Genomic DNA, 19,033 nt, shown 5'->3' with positions numbered 1-19,033 from the left:
GCTGATCTTCTGAGGATGTTTACTAGCTGTTCTGGCAGCAAAATAGCGTCTGCTGATCTTGAGGACGTTTACTAGCTGTTCTGGCAGCAAAATGGCGTCCGCTGGTGCGCTACAGCTGTCTACCACCTGCGCACCCTCTGCCGCCAGTGAAGAACACTGCCAACGTACACAACATGTCATTTCCCGCCATAACCCGATCGCCTCTCCTCGTCCCGTGGTGACTGCGATTATTCAATGTTTTCTGCCTCACCTTTTCACCACCATCATGCTGCACGCAGCATCATCGAAGCCTAAACCCCGGAAAAACCTGATGATGACCATAGCACAGGTAGAAGTGATTAAGAAGGTGGACAGTGGAAGAAAAAAGGCGAGAGATTGGCCGTGAGTATTACGTGTTTCCTGCCAGCAGACCATTTTTTTTTTTTTGCTGGTAGGGGGGTTTTTGGGCCGTGACCGCCCATCTGGATTTTTCCCCATAGGTTAAGTTCCCCATTTGCACATTCGCCATATGTGCACAAATGGTGAGGTTTGACTATATATATATATATATATATATATATATATATATATATATATATATATATATATATATATATATATATATATATATATAGATATATATATATCCCGCCCCTCGTTCGGACTTGGTAGCGATGCGAAAACATGACAGCGGGACTATAACCCTATGGGAAAATATGCATTTGGGGAAGTCACCTCTGACACGTCATATAAAACATGTTTTTTTCGTTCTTTTTAATGACTGAAATGAGACAAGACCTTGTTAGACAACAATATGTAATCAACACTCACCCTGGGGTCAAAATTTAGTAGCACAGAAGACCCAAAAGTAGCCCAATTTGCGATAAGTAGCCCAATCTGGCAACACTGCAGTGTGGCGGCGCGTGAATTTTTTTTTTTTTTAGGATAATGTTGCTATGAGAAAATCTCGACCAATAGCAGTCGTCCCTGAGTGAGCTGCTGGCCAATAGGAAAGCATGACGTCACTCAGGAGCAACCTAACGTCCATTGCCCCGCCTCCCTCCTCTCGCCCTTCCCCTCCTCTCTGCCTCCTCCTCCTCTGCCTTCCTCCTCCTCTCCCTTCCCCCTCCTCTCTGCCCCTCCTCCTCTCTGCCTCCCTCCTCCCTCCTCTCTGCCTTCCTCCTCCTCTCCTTCCCCCTCCCTCTGCCTCCCTCCTCCCTCCTCTGCCTTCCTCCCTCCTCTCCCTTCCCCTCCTCTGCCTCCTCCCTCCCTCCTTTCTGCCTTCCTCCTCCTCTCTCCTTCCCCTCCTCTGCCTCCCTCCCTCCTCTCTGCCTCCTCCTCCCTCCTCTCTGCCTCCTCCCTCCTTCCCCCTCCTCTCTGCCTCCTCCCTCCTCTCTGCCTTCCCCTCCCTTCCCCCTCCTCTCTGCCTTCCTATTTAGCGTCAATGCATCCGCGACACGCTGAACTGGGGCCAGATAAGCGGGGGGTTAATTAGTTGACATGAATACGAAACCGATGGGTGAGACCATGAGCAGGCGGGTGACTGTATATATATATATATATATATATATATATATATATATATATATATATATATATATATATATATACATAATTAGAGTCACCTCTCGATTAATGTGAGGGTTACGTTCCTGGAGTTGTCGCGTTATTTAAAAATAATTTCCCCATAGAAACAATGGTAATAGGGGGGGTTACATTACTGGACACTGGGAAAGTCTACCTATTTTGGGGATTTTGTTACTCTAACCTTAAAAAAACATTATTAATGCATTAGTAGGAGAGGAGTGAGGGAGGGGCAGGGGTGTCATGAAGGTCAGAGATGAGCGCGAGTCAAGCGTGGCGTGCGGAGGCGGGGCAGAGGGCGGCGGAACGCGCAGCATGCTTGTGGCGGCGAGGGGAAAGGAGAGGCTGCACGTGATGGCGGTCATGCGGGGAGGCAAACGCCCATCCACCCACCCGCATCCAAACAGGTGTCGCCTTCCTTTCACCAACGCGTGCGACTGATGGCGGCTGCAGAAATTTACCACAAATATTTTTATAGGTCTTTGGTGAGTAATGAAAGTTGTGTGTGGACACAGGCGAGTGTGCGCCGAGCAGGAGCCAGGCCGGCGGTGCAGTGGCGGGCGGCACAACGTCACAGCGGCCGCCATTGTTTGTAAACACTGGTAGGTGTGGTGTACGTGGTGGCACGCGGGCCTATTACCACACCAAAAGCTAGAAGAATTAATTGATAAATAAAAGGTTGGCAGGCCTTGTTACTTTTTACCCCACCTTGCCCTATGTTTTTTTTTTTTTTAACACCGATGGACTATATACTGTAACCTTTTCTTTCAGCTGACTTCTCTCTTCCAGCTTCGAAGGTAAACACTAAATGCGCAACGTTCGAGCTGGGCGCTACAGACCACGTATACGCGAGTTTTCATCCGCGAACGGCAGGGGACTTTTGTGTGTGTGTGTGTATATATATATATATATATATATATATATATATATATATATATATATATATATATATATATATATATATATATATATATATATATATATATATATATATATATATATATATATATATATATATATATATATATATATATATATATATATTTATATATATATATATATATATATATATATATATATATATATATATATATATATATATATATATATATATATATATATATATATATATATACACAGGTAACTCTCGATTTACGCGAGTATTGTGTCCTTGAAGAGGTCGCGTAAATCAAAAACAATGTAAATCAAACAAGAGGTAAGTTTCTATTGAAAAATAAATATTCACTTCATTCAGTGCAGAGAGAGAGAGAGAGAGAGAGAGAGAGAGAGAGAGAGAGAGAGAGAGAGAGAGAGAGAGAGAGAATATCCATATCACCAAGATATCCACTCAGGCACTCAGTCTCAGCCTCACTCGTGTGAGGAAGAAATGAAGGACACTATGAGCGACTGGCTAGTATTGGTACTGGTACTGAGCAGTCTGGTACCGGTTCCGTACCGTATAGCTGGTACCGTTAGTACCGGTACTGGTACTGGTACCTGCCCACCCCTATTGTTGAGTAGCGTGGCAGCGTGGGTACTGTATTGTTGTTCAAGTGGTGCGTGGGAAGAACTGAGCTCAGCTGTGTGGCCGTGGGAGCGACTGGCTAGTATTGGTACCGGTACTGAGCAGTCTGGTACCGGTACTGTACTGTATAGCTGGTACTGTTAGTACTGGTACTGGTACCGGTACCTGCCCATCCCTATTTAAATGTTGAGTAGCGTGGCAGCTTGGGTACTGTATTGTTGTTCAAGTGGCGTGCGGGAAGAACTGAGCTCAGCTGTGTGGCCGCGGCGCCGTGTGAGTCCAGTTGCATGAGACATCTGGTGGCCACTCCATAAAATATCGCTTATAAGTGGAAAAAACGTGTAAATTAAACGTTTATTTGGATTTTGGACCCCGCGTTATTTCAAAAATACGTAAACCAAACTCGCGTAAATCGAGTTACCTGTATATATATATATATATATATATATATATATATATATATATATATATATATATATATATATATATATATATATATATATATATATATATATATATATATATATATATATATATATATATATATATATATATATATATATATATATATATATATATATATATATATATATATCAGTAGAGCCCCATTTAGCGCGAGAATTAGGTGGATGAACGCGGTCGCGCTAACTGAATTCGCGCTAATTGAATAAAGTAACCAATATGAAAAAAGTTATTTGATGCACACGTGGGTCTGACTTTTTTGTTTGATAATTACTCAAAATAATCACTCTCATTAAAAAAAAAAAAAAAAAAAACCCAACGATTGGCTGAGCTCTGAAAACACGCTTGTGATTCGCTGGGAGTCCGATGACGTCATCGCCGGCGCTCACCCAGTCAGCGGCCTTTCCAATCACACTTGGACAACCAGCAAATCCAAATTTTCCGGGTGTGCGTCACACACGGCCAAGGTTAGTTGCCCGTATCCACATCCACAACGCAAACAAAGCACTTGCCCTATATCAACATGGCGTCGTCTGCTAAAGTAAGGGCTCTTGCGGCTTGTGCCGCACATCATGGTGGCTTGTGCTGCGCATCATGGCGGCTTGTGCTGCTCATCATGGCGGCTTGTGCTGCGCACCATGGCGGCTTGTGCTGCGCATCATGGCGGCTTGTGCTGCTCATCATGGTGGCTTGTGCTGCTCATCATGGCGGCTTGTGCTGCGCATCATGGCGGCTTGTGCTGCTCATCATGGCGGCTTGTGCTGCTCATCATGGCGGCTTGTGCTGCTCATCATGGCGGCTTGTGCCGCACATCATGGCGGCTTGTGCTGCACATCATGGTGGCTTGTGCTGCGCATCATGGCGGCTTGTGCCGCACATCATGGCGGCTTGTACTGCGCATCATGGTGGCTTGTGCTGCGCATCATGGCGGCTTGTGCTGCACATCATGGTGGCTTGTGCTGCGCATCATGGCGGCTTGTGCCGCACATCATGGCGGCTTGTACTGCGCATCATGGCGGCTTGTGCCGGTCATCATGGTGGCTTGTGCTGCGCATCATGGTGGCTTGTGCTGCGCATCATGGCGGCTTGTGCCGCTCATCATTGCGGCTTGTGCTGCGCATCATGGCGGCTTGTGCTGTGCATCATGGCGGCTTGTGCCGTGCATCATGGCGGCTTGTGCTGCGCATCATGGCGGCTTGTGCTGCGCATCATGGCGGCTTGTGCTGCGCATCATGGCGGCTTGTGCTGCGCATCATGGCGGCTTGTGTCGCGCATCATGGCGGCTTGTGCTGTGCATCATGGAGGCTTGTGCCGTGTATCATGGTGGCTTGTGCTGCGCATCATGGCTGCTTGTGCTGCGCATCATGGCGGCTTGTGCTGCGCATCATGGCGGCTTGTGCCGCGCATCATGGCAGCTTGTGCTGCGCATGATGGCAGCTTGTGCTGAGCATCATGGCGGCTTGTGCTGCGCATCATGGCGGCTTGTGCTGCGCATCATGGCGGCTTGTGCTGCGCATCATGGTGGCTTGTGCTGAGCATCATGGCGGCTTGTGCTGTGCATCATGGTGGCTTGTGCTGCGCATCATGGCGGCTTGTGCTGCGCATCATGGCGGCTTGTGCCGTGCATCATGGCGGCTTGTGCCGCGCATCATGGCGGCTTGTGGCGCACATCATGGCGGCTTGTGCCGCGTATCATGGCAGCTTGTGCCGTGCAACATGGCGGCTTGTGCCACGCATCATGGCGGCTTGTGCTGCGCATCATGGCGGCTTGGCGCAATTTTGAAAATTCAGTCATGGTGGCTGCTCGCGCTAACTGAGGCTTTCGCGCTAATTAACTTTCTTCTTGGTAGATGGTGGCTCGTGCTATTTGCAGTTCGCGCTAATTGATCTCGTGCTAAGTGGGGCTCTACTGTATATATATATATATATATATATATATATATATATATATATATATATATATATATATATATATATATATATATATATATACACTCAACCCTCGATTTGCCGGACTAAAAGGGGGGAAGGCTTGTCCGGGAATGGCAAATGTCCGGCAATGGAAAATGTCCGGGGGTCTACCCCTTTGCCGGACTTTACCCTATATATGTCCGGGAAACACAAGTTTTTGCGACACAGAAAGGTGCACAGGTTTAGCTGTACGCTTGGTTACTTTCTTTGGTGGGTTTTTGGGTGGCATCGTTGTGAAGAAGAGGTGTATCCACGACAAGCACGTAAGCACAACACTCGTGTGACGCAGCAGACTTGTGTACAGTCCAGTACTAGACGTGTATGTCCGCCTGCGCTGCCATCTAGTGCCCGATTTGCGAACTTTGTCTGGCGCGGTAGTTTGAAATCGACTTGTCCCGGACTTTTTTTTTTTTTTTTTTTTTTTTTTTTACCCCACGGACTCTTGTCCGGCAAATCCGAAATCCGGCAAATGGAGGTCCGGCAAATCGAGGGTTGAGTGTATATATATACACACACACATACACGCACGTGTTTGCATGACATGAATTACTGCACCGCCACTTGTGTTGCTGGTGTTGACAAAGCTGCTGTCTCTCCTGTCTCCATCGCAACGAGTCCCCCCCCCCCCCCCCCCTGCCTCGCCTGAACCTGCCTCCACCCTTACTGTTCCTTCCGCCCAATCTACCACCCTTCCTACCTCATCCACACCCACTACCACACCCTCTTCCCCCGCTCTCTCTTCCTCTCCCTCCATCACTCTAGACTCCTCCCCTATCCTCATCACCACTCCATCTTCCCCTTCCACCTCCAACACGATCTCCTCTGCCTTGCCTAAACCCGCTTCCATCCTTACCACTCCTTCCACCCCATCCACCTCCCTTCCTACCTCATCCACCTCCATCCACAGTACCACACCCACTTCTGCTCTCCCTTCCTCTCCCTCCACCACCTTAGACTCCTCCCCTATCCTCATCACCACTACATCTTCCCCTTCCACCTCCAACACGACCTCAACCTCCTCCTCCTCCACTTCTGATACCACATCCCCCTCCCTACACACCTTACCCTCCACACTTCCCCAACCACCCACTACTGTCACTACCACTACTTCCAAACCCACCTTCGCCCGCGCTCCCTCTTGTACCTCACGCCCTGCCAAAAGAAACCACAAGACCATTCTCCCAGCTGTCACTTGTACGAACCAGACACTATTTCCTGGCACGGGCAAACTGACTACTAGAGTCAACTTAGTTGGTGACAGTCTGGTGAGAGGCCAACTTACCGGAGTTTTGCGGTAGGAATACATTGACACGGCAGCGTTTCTGTATCCCTGGAGCCAAACTGGACGATATTGAATCAGCTGTCGATGCAGTTTCAGTAAATGCGAAGGACGACACAGTGTATCTGATCCATGCGGGAACCAACGACCTTCAGTCAACTCAATCTCAGGACCTGTTAGCAAAATACCGTCAAGTCATTCGGAAATACAAGACCAAGTCCCCTCACATCATCGTCTCTGGAATTCTACCAAGAGTCAATACGTTCGTCAGATTTAACAGTAAAGCGTGCGGCGTCAACACTAGTCTAAAGCAGTTATGTAACGATGAAGGCGTAGTGTTCACGAATGCGTGGCATCACTTCAATCAGCGCCCAGATTTGTTTTGGGAGGACGGACTCCACCTGAATGAGGTTGGTTCAGTGCGGCTTGGAAGGCTCCTGAACGAGGCAGTTGAAAGTTTCTCGAAAAGCTATTCAAAAAACTGCAGGAGAGGGCAAGGCAAAGGCAACCCTTGATCAACCGAACCGTAGCGTCGATGCGGCTTGCAAGAAACTGTGTAACCAACGATGCCCCCGACAAGCGAACTCATTCAACACGAAGCGGCCAATCCAGGAGTCACATTACCATTTTGTACACAAATGCACGCAGTCTATTACCCAAAAAGGACGAAATTACGGGGTATATTACAACTGAGAAACCAGATGTGGTAGCCATCACAGAGACTTGGGCCAACTCTGCACATCAAGTATCTGAACTGTCATTTCCCGGGTACGAAAGCTTCCAAAAAAATCGATTGCACAAGAAAGGAGGAGTAATTTGCTACGTAAAAAGTACGCTCCCTGCCATAAATATAGACAAACAGGACACAGAGAGTTACGACTCCGTCTATGTGGAAATAACCGCGAATAATAAGAAACTAACACTTGCAACCGTATACAGGCCTCCAAAACAACAGGCAGCCGACGACACTGCTCTGTACGAAGAGCTTCACTCTTTAACACAAAGCAAAGATGCAATAATAATTGGGGACTTTAATTGCCCTAACATTGACTGGGGACATTTGACTGATGATCAAGAGGGTAACAGGCTTATAGAAATGGTGGAGGATTCGTTCCTCACTCAAATTGTAACTCAACCGACAAGAGAAAACAATCTGCTGGATCTGGTATTAGTAAGCAACCCCGACCTCATTCACGACTGTGAAGTTGGTGAAAAAATTAATGGTTGCGATCACCACTTAATCCGTTTCAGTGTCAACATAAGTCACAAACTCGTAGACAATCCGTCAGTGATACCAGACTACAAAAAAGCAAATTTCAACCTAGCCCGTGAGGTGCTTCCCCCTGCGACCTGGGACCAACTTCACCTAGCCGACAATACAATCGACAACGTGTGGAACAACTTCAAAGATAAGCTTTTGCAGGTAGAGAAGGCTACAGTGCCTACGAAACCCTGGCGAGCAAATGGTACTGTGGATCCACCGTGGATGACCACAGAAATAAAAAGGGCAGTAAACTTAAAAAAAAGGAATTATAACCTGATGAAAGAAAATGACATGGCCAAAGCCTGTATTCAGTACCACACCAGCCTCAGAGCTTGTCGCACTCTTATTCGAAGTAGTAAACGCAACTACGAAAAGCAAATAGCGCGACATCAAAACAAATTCAAAAAAATTCTTCATATACATCAGATCGAAAAAGAAAGTAAAATCCAATATTGGTCCCCTGACAGATGAGACTGGATCTGTAACTCAGGACAGTAAACAGATGGCCAGAATCCTCAACAGTAACTTTGCATCCATATTCACAGTCGAGGACATCGAAACCATGCCCGAGAGCCCTGACCCGCCGAGTGAGATCACGCTCCTGGAAATTGACACAATATGCGACCAAGAAGTTAAAAAGTATTTGGACAAACTCGACACGAACAAGTCAACGGGACCTGACGGTTTGTCCCCGCGGTTATTAAAAGAGCTTAAACAACAAATACTTCAGCCACTCACTAACATATTCAACCAGTCTGTTAAATTGAACAAGGTCCCGGAAGACTGGAAGATGGCGAACGTAACACCGATCTTCAAAAAAGGAGACAAAAGCGTTGCATTAAACTACAGGCCCATAAGTTTGACATCAGTGGCAGGAAAAATACTCGAAAAGATTATTAGAGATAAACTTGTCAAGTTTCTAAAGACGATAATGTAATCTCCGACACCCAGCATGGCTTCAGAAGCAAGTGCTCATGCCTAACAAATTTATTAGACTTCTTCCAAGGTATATATAAGAACTGGGATGCCCACATCCCCAGTGATGTTATATACCTGGACTTTCAGAGAGCCTTCGACAAGGTACCGCACGAGCGACTCCTTAAGAAACTGCACTCGGCGGGCATTGGAGCCAATATGATCGCGTGGATAAGAGGTTGGCTCACCGGCAGAAAACAATGAGTACTACTAAACGGACAGCCTTCCGATTGGCTTCCAGTCACTAGTGGAGTGCCTCAAGGGTCAGTGCTGGGATCCATTCTCTTCATCATATATATCAATGACCTAGAATCAGGACTGAAATCAACAATATTGAAATTTGCTGATGACACCAAGGTGGGTGGAAAGGCCCTCACAAAGACCGACTGCGAAATCATTCAGAAAGACCTCAATCACATTACCAAATGGTCAGAAAAATGGCAAATGTCCTTTAATGTTGACAAATGCAAAGTCATGCACACTGGGTCCAGAAATAGTAACCACACATACATCATGAATGGGAAACCTCTGCAAGCGATGCAGGAGGAAAAGGATCTTGGAGTCACTATCAGCAGTGACCTGAAACACGCAAATCACTGTAAAAAAGCATACAACAAAGCCAACACTATGCTCGGGTTCATAGCGAGGAACTTCGAGTGTAAAACGCCAGACGTGATGCTGTCCTTGTATAATTCCATGGTAAGACCGCACCTCAAGTATGCAGTACAGTTCTGGTCTCCTAATTACAGAAAGGACATTGATTTATTGGAAAGGATTCAACGACGCGCCACAAAGATGATTCCAACCTTAACCCGTAAAATCCGATATGCCACCCGGGTGGAATTGGTACACAAGTCCGATACGCCACCCGGGTGACAGGATCTTTAGCAGTGCACCACAAATGCGCTTTAATTGGTAACGCTGTCAAAATGCTTACACTGGTACTCCTACCCTCCCACTACGCCTCTGGTGGGAAAAATTTCAATTACACCCACCACGCTCACTTTGCCAAGGTCGCTTGTGGGGTACAGTCATGATTCCCAGATGCGCACCATATTTGCTGTTTTTTTTTTATCATTTTCTTAGTGAAAATGGTTCCTCCAGCGAAAAGAAAGCTAGTATATTCTAGTGACAGTGAGGATGAAAGGCGATCTCATCCTCTGGGGCCTCGTAGGGCAATGAGAGGGCGAGGAAGTGGGTTGAGCCCAGTTATAGTGACTCCTACCACCACCACCCAGCCTACACTATTATCCACCTCTGCATTGACATTTATGGCCTCTACTGGTGCCCCAGCAGCTTCAAGGGGTGCCAAGACCACCCATGGATCCTCTGTAGGTCGAGCAGGCAGGTCGACTGTGCGAGGTCGACCACACGGGAGAGAGAGGAGGACAGCGCGTGCATTATCTACTCACTCACAGCCTAGCACACTGCCTATCACCACAACTGTCTCTCTCCAAACTATTTCCTCTACTACTACTACTACTACTACTACTACTACTACTACTACTACTGCTACTACCAGTACTACTACTACTACTCAGCCTTGTACTAGTGGCACTTCTATAGGGACGTTTTATGGTAGAAAAGGTGGTATTAGAGTCCAAGGGAAGGTGAAGTCTGTCCCAGTACAGAACACCCTGTCCACCCAGTGCCCGACCACTAATCCCACGCCACCCTGCCAGTCCAACGTAGGTTCTACCACCAGCCTCACTCCCTCCAAATTTGTCGCCATACTCGCCACACAAGACGATTTTTCTGACAGCGACGAAGATTTGGAGGCTAAGCGACAGGGTTGGGTGATTGACAGCGATAGTGGGGAGGTTGGGGAATCAAGTGACGATGCTGACGGCATCTCTGTCTATTTCACGAGTGACCAGGAGGAGGAGGAGAAGGAAGACGCGGAAGAACATCAACAGCCACACAGCCTGAACCCAGCCATACTTTGGTTCAGGAATTTCAATGGACACCGGGGGACAATTTCATACCACAATTGCATGACTTTGACCCTAGTAACTCGGGTCTGCGTTCTGCCTGGCCCTGCGACAATGAAGCGACTGAGAAGGACTTCTTCAGGGCCTTTTTCGACGACGACATCTTGGGGGTCATCGTCAACGAAACAAACAAGTACTATGCCTGGGTGAAACACAAGACGGAGGTCATTAGCCCCCGCAGTCGTTTTACCTCCTGGGTTGATACTACTCCTGAGGAGCTACTTGTGTTCATGGCCCTAGCTCTGGTGATGCCCCTAATCAAGAAGCATGCCCTTCGAGATTACTGGAAGCGTGATCCAATGATATCAACACCCCTATTCCCCAAGTTCATGTCTAGGGACCGCTACCTAATGTTGATGTCATTCCTTCATTTCGCAAACAACGACCAGCCCAACAAGGAAGATCGCCTGTGGAAGATTCGACCCATTATGTCCATGATCCTCAAGAACTACAGGAAATACTTTTACCCTTTTAGGAAAGTAGTGATTGATGAAAGCCTGATGCTGTTCAAAGGAAGGGTAGCTTTCAAGCAGTATATTCCATCAAAGCGCCACCGTTTCGGAGTAAAGCTATTCGTACTCTGTGATTGTGAGACAGGCTTCATTCTAGACTTCATTGTGTACTCTGGCACCGACACCGACATTTCGAAGTTACGTCCTGGTGATCCTCTGGGCTTATCAGGACAGATAGTAAAGAAAATGATGGAACCCTACACCGGCAGTGGGCATGTACTCTTTACCGATAACTGGTATACCAGCCCATACCTTTGTGAGTACCTGCATGAACAGAAGACAGGCATGTGTGGCACAGTCAAGGCCAAGAGAAAGTACATGCCCAAGTTTCATAGGGATGACCAAGTTCTCCTTCCACACCCCAGCAGTAGTGAGACTCGTGATACTGAAGACGATAGCAAAATCACGGCCCACATCAAACGTCGACAGAAGAGGGCAAAGAAACCTAGAACCATAACCCGCCGTCAGACTGAGAAGATCCTGGCCATAAAATGGACTGACAGGAGGGATGTTCACTTACTTTCCACCATCCACGAAGGAAAAATCAAAGAAACTGACAAAAAACACTATAGAAGCGGCAAGCCCATCAAGAAGCCCGACGTCGTCATCGATTACATCGAAAACATGCGTCTCATTGATAAATCAGACTGCATGTTGAGTGGCGTCGAGTGTGTCAGAAAGTCGACGAAATGGTACCAGAAACTTTTTTTTCACCTAGTTGACCTGACAATGCTGAATGCTTACAACGCCTGGTTGGTGGCCCGCTACGACCCCACGAAGCCTAAGATCAAGTTCAGGGATTTTGTGTATAACGTGTCATATCAGCTCCTTGAGGAACATGGCACTGTCACATCACTGACACGGGGTCGTCGCAGTACGATGAGACCAGACAGGCTTCAAGGGGCAGCCTACATCTCCAGACATCACTTGGCACTGACACCAAAGAAGCCTGGTGAAAACAGACACTGCCTTGTACAGTGTGTTGTCTGTAAACTGAAAAACAAGAGAACCCGAGTGACGAGTTTGTGCCCTGAGTGTGACGTGGGGCTGTGCCTCGGGGACTGCTTTTTGCGGTGGCACACACAGAAAAACCCATAGAGAAAACGAAAAACTCACCAAAAACAGTGTCTGTGTAAATATGTACAGTATAGTTATAGTGTAAGGAAAATAGTTATGTTACTGTGAGTACTATGACTGTAAAATAAGTTATGTACGTATCATAAGCTAAGGTATACAATAGTGGATACTTTTTTTTTTTTATATAAAATGATATATTCTGTTCGGTATTTGTAAATACAGGAAACATTATTTATGCAAAAAAGGCAAATATGTAACTGTGCAATGTAAACTACATGTGCATAGACTGTGTTATACGATTTCATGCACTTCATTTTGTGTGGTAAAATTCATCACATACTGAAAATTCTTATCATGTACAAATACACACAACATAATACAGACAGTCTAACAGCAGAACATCGTCTCTGAGAAGCGGGAGTCGCATTATTGCGTTCCGCTGGAGGCCCCAGCTTCCCCCACCCTCCCTCCTTCGCCCGGGACGGAGCGGAGGTTGCCAAATCACGCCGCACTCCAACTTCAAGGCTCTGTTGCGGCGAAACTAAATTGAGTATTGCCAAAATATTTTACCAGTATATGCGCATAATAAGTATATTGATGATAAAAATGTTTCCATTCAATTTTGTAACACTCGATTTTTTCGTGATTTAGCCAGATCACGGGGGGGTGCCCATATACCTCTGATCGGATCGTACGGGTTAAGGGCTCAACCGTATGAGGACTGACTCAAGCGACTCAATCTCTTTACATTGGAGAAAAGATGCCTGCGAGGGGATATTATTCAAGTCTTCAAGTATCTGAAAAACTTCAATAACGTCGATTACTCCAAATTCTTTGAATTGCAAACCAACCTAAGAACTAAGAACTAGAAATAACGGCTTACCCATTCAGTCGAGTTGGTGTAACACAGACATCGGAAGGAGTTTCTTTTCAAACCGAGTCATTCGTCACTGGAACAATCTTCCTTCAGAAGTAGTAAATGAGAATACCATCAACTCCTTCAAATATAGAATCGACCCTCACTTCGCTGTGTCAGGAGTGAACTGAATATTGAGGTGCTTTCATCTGCCTCCTAAATATTGAGGTGCTTTTTATCTGCTCCTCAATGTCGAGGTGCTTTTCATCTGCTCCTCAATATCGAGGTGCTTTTCATCTGCTCCTCAATATCGAGGTGCTTTTCATCTGCTCCTCAATGTTGAGGTGCTTTTTATCTGCTCCTCAATGTTGAGGTGCTTTTCATCTGCTCCTCAATGTTGAGGTGCTTTTTATCTGCTCCTCAATGTTGAGGTGCTTTTTATCTGCTCCTCAATGTTGAGGTGCTTTTCATCTGCTCCTCAATGTTGAGGTGCTTTTTATCTGCTCCTCAATGTTGAGGTGCTTTTCATCTGCTCCTCAATGTTGAGGTGCTTTTCATCTGCTCCTCAATGTTGAGGTGCTTTTTATCTGCTCCTCAATGTCGAGGTGCTTTTCATCTGCTCCTCAATGTTGAGGGGCTTTTTATCTGCTCCTCAATGTCGAGGTGCTTTTCATCTGCTCCTCAATGTCGAGGTGTTTTTCATCTGCTCCTCAATATCGAGGTGCTTTTCATCTGCTCCTCAATGTCGAGGTGCTTTTCATCTGCTCCTCAATGTCGAGGTGCTTTTTATCTGCTCCTCAATATCGAGGTGCTTTTTATCTGCTCCTCAATGTCGAGGTGCTTTTTATCTGCTCCTCAATGTCGAGGTGCTTTTTGTCTGCTCCCCATGCCCCAAGTGGCTATCGAGCAGATTAAATCACCAAAGCGGGCAACCTCGTAATGAGCCAATAGGCTTTCTGTTGCCTGCATTTCCATGTTTCCATGTTTCCATATTTCCCTCCCACGCTGACAGAGGAGCTTCCATTCGCGCCAAAATACAACTTTGGAAAGTAATTATACGAAAACAAAGAAACCTACTACAACTTTATTTTGCAAGTAGATGCAGTGTCATCGTCCTAAGACACTGGAATGCTTTCTTTATCGATACTGTAATCGCGACCTTTTTTAATACTGCCGCAGCACAAGGATAGCTCACCACAGCCCAGTAGCAGTTTATGGGTTAGAGAATATATGATTATTTTTATAAAAAATGGGAAAAAACACAAGTACAGTAGAGATTGTACTTTAATCTTTCAATAAGTGCAATATTTCTAATGCAATGGATAGTATGGAGGATGTGATTTATTGTTGAATACTGAAGCCAAAGCTGACTCACCAGATTTAGATTGGAACTTGTATGAGAGCAATGTAAATAATAATGAGACTCAGGATTTGCTTGAAGAACTCAAACAATGAAGCTTGCAATTTTGTTCAAATGTTTCTTTTTTATTAAAGTTGATATTGGTTTAACACCATACTGTAAATGGATTTTAGTGAGAAATAAAAACAGATTGGCTGGCATTGTGGGACATTTTAAAGATATATGGTGTGGGAGGAAAACTGCTTAATGCAATAAAGCCTTTCTATGAGGATGCATTCGCATGTGTCAAAATTAGTGGAGAAACAAGTGAACATTTTAAGATAAAAGTGGGCTTGAGGCAGGGGTGTGTCATGCCACCATGGTTGTTCAATATTTATATGTATGAGATAAATGAATGGCAAGGTTGGGGAAGTTGGAGTAAAAATGTACACTGAGGGAAGGAAGTGGGTGCTGAAATCAATCTTATTTGCTGATGACACAGTGATCATTGCAGTAAATGAAAGTGACTTATAAAATTTGGTCAGTGTTTTTGATAGTGTATGTAAAAGGAGAAAGCTGAAAGTAAATGTCAACATAAGTAAAGTGGTGGTTTGTGAGCAGAGTAGAAGTGAGGTTGTAGATTTTGTACGCCCATATAGAGTGGGAATTGAATGTGAAAAAGAATGCAAAATAATTTTGAATGGTGAAGAAATGGAGAGGGTTAATGAGTTTAAGTACCTTGGATCAGTTATGTGTAAGTATGGTGGTACAGAAGGAGAGACAAGAGAAAGGGCATTGCAAGGAAGAAAGGTGGTAGGGTCTTTGGGACATAATTATCATGAATGGCAGAAGTGTGAGCATGGAGGTAAAGAGGGATTTGAGAAATACAGTAATAGTACCATCCCTCACATATGCAAGCAAAACATGGGCCTGGAATGAAAGTCAGAGGTCTAGAGTGCAGGCAGTGGATATGAGTTATGTGAGGAGTGCTTGTGGTGTGAGTAGAATGGATGGAATGAGTAATGAAAGTGTGTATGAGCGTTTTGGAATGTGTCACGTGGAAGAAGTGAAGCGGCAGACTTTAAAATGGTTTGGCCACATGGAGCGAGTGGAGGAGAGTAAGATGACCAGGAGGGTGTATGTGAGTGAGATAGAGGGAGGGAATGTTAAGAGGACGACCTCCAGTAAAATGGAGAGATAGGGTGCAAGAGTATGTCAGGGAGAGGGGTGAAAGATCTGTGAGAAATTTTGAGCAGGCAAGGAGGGAGTGTCTGGATAGAGAAAGATGGAAACTCTTCTGACGTGGCCATCCCCTGGTGGGAGCTCCTAGGAGCAGGCGTCAAAGATGAATGAACGAATGAATAAAAATTGTACGGTAGGCTAGGAGAACCAAAAGAAAAGAGGTGTTCAACATTACATAGTGTGAGTTATAGAACCTATCTTGTTATTTTGTGTAAAAATTCTAAGGTCACTATTCCTCTATTATCATTATCTAGCCTATAAGACAACCCCTGTTTTTTTTTTTTTTTTTTCAATGTTACCTTATAAGCCAAAATATATAGTAAATGACTTATTTGCAACTCTTAACAATATGAAGCTGGAATTTACATTTAAAAATATATTATGTCACCAGAGTATAATATAACAAAAGAGTATAATGCATTTGGTGGTTAATAAGTAATAGAATATAAAAACATAGCAGACTCTCTTCTTACCAGAATTAACAAAACCAGATGATATAGAATTGCTTAAATTGCTTTCAGATTCTAGTTCTCTGTCTAAAGATGCGGCTATATTGAGAGGTTCATCCAAGTTCAGGTCTTCCAGGGCACTTCCTGTGGAGAAGAACACAACTGATGATGTGTGACTAAAATATTTCATGACAACAAAAGGTTGTAGAGCTTGGGAATCCTAATTTTTAAAAGTTCATGGCTAAAGAAATTCCTGTATCCAGTAGTTAATTTAAGTTAACACAAATTCTACAACAGTAAGGTTTTAAAATAAGCCAGCATCAGAAAATCCATTTCTTGCAGAGCTAAAATGAGATGAAAAAAATCTTGAAAATGAATTAGGAAAAATATACTCTCTTGATTTACGAGTCCTGTCTGCAAAAAAATGGGCACCAACACCAATGTAATTATTCTAACCACATTTCCACCCTTGAGCAGCATAAGCAGAATGCAACTGATCAGATTAATATAATAGCTATGCATTTGGAAGAGCTATCAAGACACCTCCCTAATCTATTACCAAATGTAGAGTCCGATCTGGCGTATGTTAGCCATGATAACTTTTGATAATTTTGAGGATATAGTGTGTGTGTAGCATGTATGTAGTTTGGTGTGGAAAGTAAAAGAGTTTGTCTTTAGAGAGCATGCTAAACTACTCTCTGGTTTTGATGAGACAATAGGAAAATGGAAAGTGAGGACATGGGAGGGTCTTTGATAGGCTTACAGCACCCCCTCGCCTCCCTTATATACCTAACTGGAAATGGGTTACACCTCTTTTGGCAGGTGTCTGCCTGCCTACTCCCTACAGTGTGTAAATGTGTGTGTGTGTGTTACTTAGGGCTTACGCTCGTGTGGTCCCGTCTCCATATCTGTATTTGTCCAGCTTTTCCTTAAAGTTGTGCCCACTCTTTTCTGATACTACATCCTCACTTAGTTTGTTCCAAACCTCTATGTTTCTCTGCGGGAAGATATATTTCTTTATTTCTCCCAAGCATCTTCCTTTTCTCAATTTTTTACTGTGTCCTCGTATGTTGCTGGTGCTTCTTCTTTCTCTTAGTAGTAACTCACTGTCTACTTCTTCCATTTTATTCCATAATTTATAAATTTGTATTAGGTCTCCCATTTCTCTTCTTTGTTCCAATGTTGGCAGGTCCATTTCCTTTAACCTTTCTTCATATGACAATCCCTCCAGTTCTGGAACCATTTTCATTGCCATCCTTTGTATTCTTTCTAGTTTTTTATGTGTTTCTTCTTATGGGGAGACCACACAGTTTCTGCATATTCCAATTTTGGTCTAATCATAGTGGTTATTATCTTTTTCATCATATCCTTATCCATGTAGTGGAATGCTATTTCTATATTTCTTACTATTCTATATGTATCACCGAATATCCTATTAACATGACTCTCAGACTGTTGATTATCTTCTGTTGTCACTCCCAGATCTCTCTCTTCTTGAACTTTTAACCACTTCACTCCGGCGACGCCGACATCATCACCATATGGAAAGGGTTAGTCCTCTTAATCCTCTTCTAAACCTTTTAAGAGGAAATGGAAGAGGATTAAGAGGAATTTAGAGGAGGATTGAGAGGTTTAGAAGAGGATTAATCCTCTTTCATTTCCTCTTGACCCTTTCCATACTGTGACGCTGACGTTTGTGTCACAGATGGAAAGGGTTAATATTTCTCCATCTCCCATTCTATATGTCCATTTTGGTCTCCCTTCACTCTTTTCCATTTCCATTACATGACATTTCTTCACACTGAACTTCATCTCCCATTTCATACTCCAGTCCCAAATCTTATTTAGGTCCTCTTGCAGAATTTCACACTTTACTGTTTCTTAAATGTCTCAGCAATTTCGCATCGTCTGCAAACAGGCTCAAGTAACTGCTTACTTTCTCCGGCATATCATTTATATATACTACTAGGAAAAGTATTGGTGCCAATACCGATCCTTGAGGCACTTCACTATCTACAATTCTCCATTCTGATTTCATGTCCTTTACCACTGTTCACATCTCTCTTCCCCTTAAGTAACTTTCCATCCAGTTTTTCATTTTCCCTTTCAATCCTCCTTTATTTTCCAGTTTCCATAGTAGTCTTGTATGTGGAACTTTGTCAAAAGCCATCTTCAGGTCCAAATACACGCAATCTACCCATCCATCCCTCTCCTGTGTTATATCTGTCACTCTTGAGTAAAAGCTCAGTAAGTTTGTTACACATGAACACCCTTTTCTAAAACCATACTGTTTTTCCGTAATTATATTGTGTTCTTCTAGAAATTTCGTCCATTGTTTCTTTATCACTCTTGCATATATTAAAAACTATACTGGTCAATGATACTGGTCTGTACTTCAGCGGTTCTTCCTTTTTCCCACTTTTATATATTGGGACCACCTCAGCCCTATGCCACTCCTTTGGTTGATATTGAACACTTTGTTATCATATACCGGTCCAACCAGCTGATTTCTGCATTCTTTCAATATA

At 44.4% G+C, this 19,033-nt stretch overlaps 1 protein-coding gene across 3 annotated transcripts in view; it reads right to left on the bottom strand.

The window, feature by feature from the left end:
• Nucleotides 1–19,033, bottom strand: part of LOC126998334 (RING finger protein unkempt homolog) — an 87,591-nt gene that overhangs the window by 49,743 nt on the left and 18,815 nt on the right. For all 3 annotated transcript variants that reach the window (XM_050859829.1, XM_050859830.1, XM_050859831.1), the window contains exon 9: nucleotides 16,530–16,649. In XM_050859829.1, coding sequence (XP_050715786.1) covers nucleotides 16,530–16,649 — 120 coding nt within the window. The remainder of the gene's footprint in view (nucleotides 1–16,529; nucleotides 16,650–19,033) is intronic.

The sequence above is a fragment of the Eriocheir sinensis genome, chromosome 14 (genome assembly GCF_024679095.1).
Source record: "Eriocheir sinensis breed Jianghai 21 chromosome 14, ASM2467909v1, whole genome shotgun sequence".
Classification (NCBI taxonomy): domain Eukaryota; kingdom Metazoa; phylum Arthropoda; class Malacostraca; order Decapoda; family Varunidae; genus Eriocheir; species Eriocheir sinensis.
This window is presented reverse-complemented; position numbering and strand designations above follow the sequence as displayed.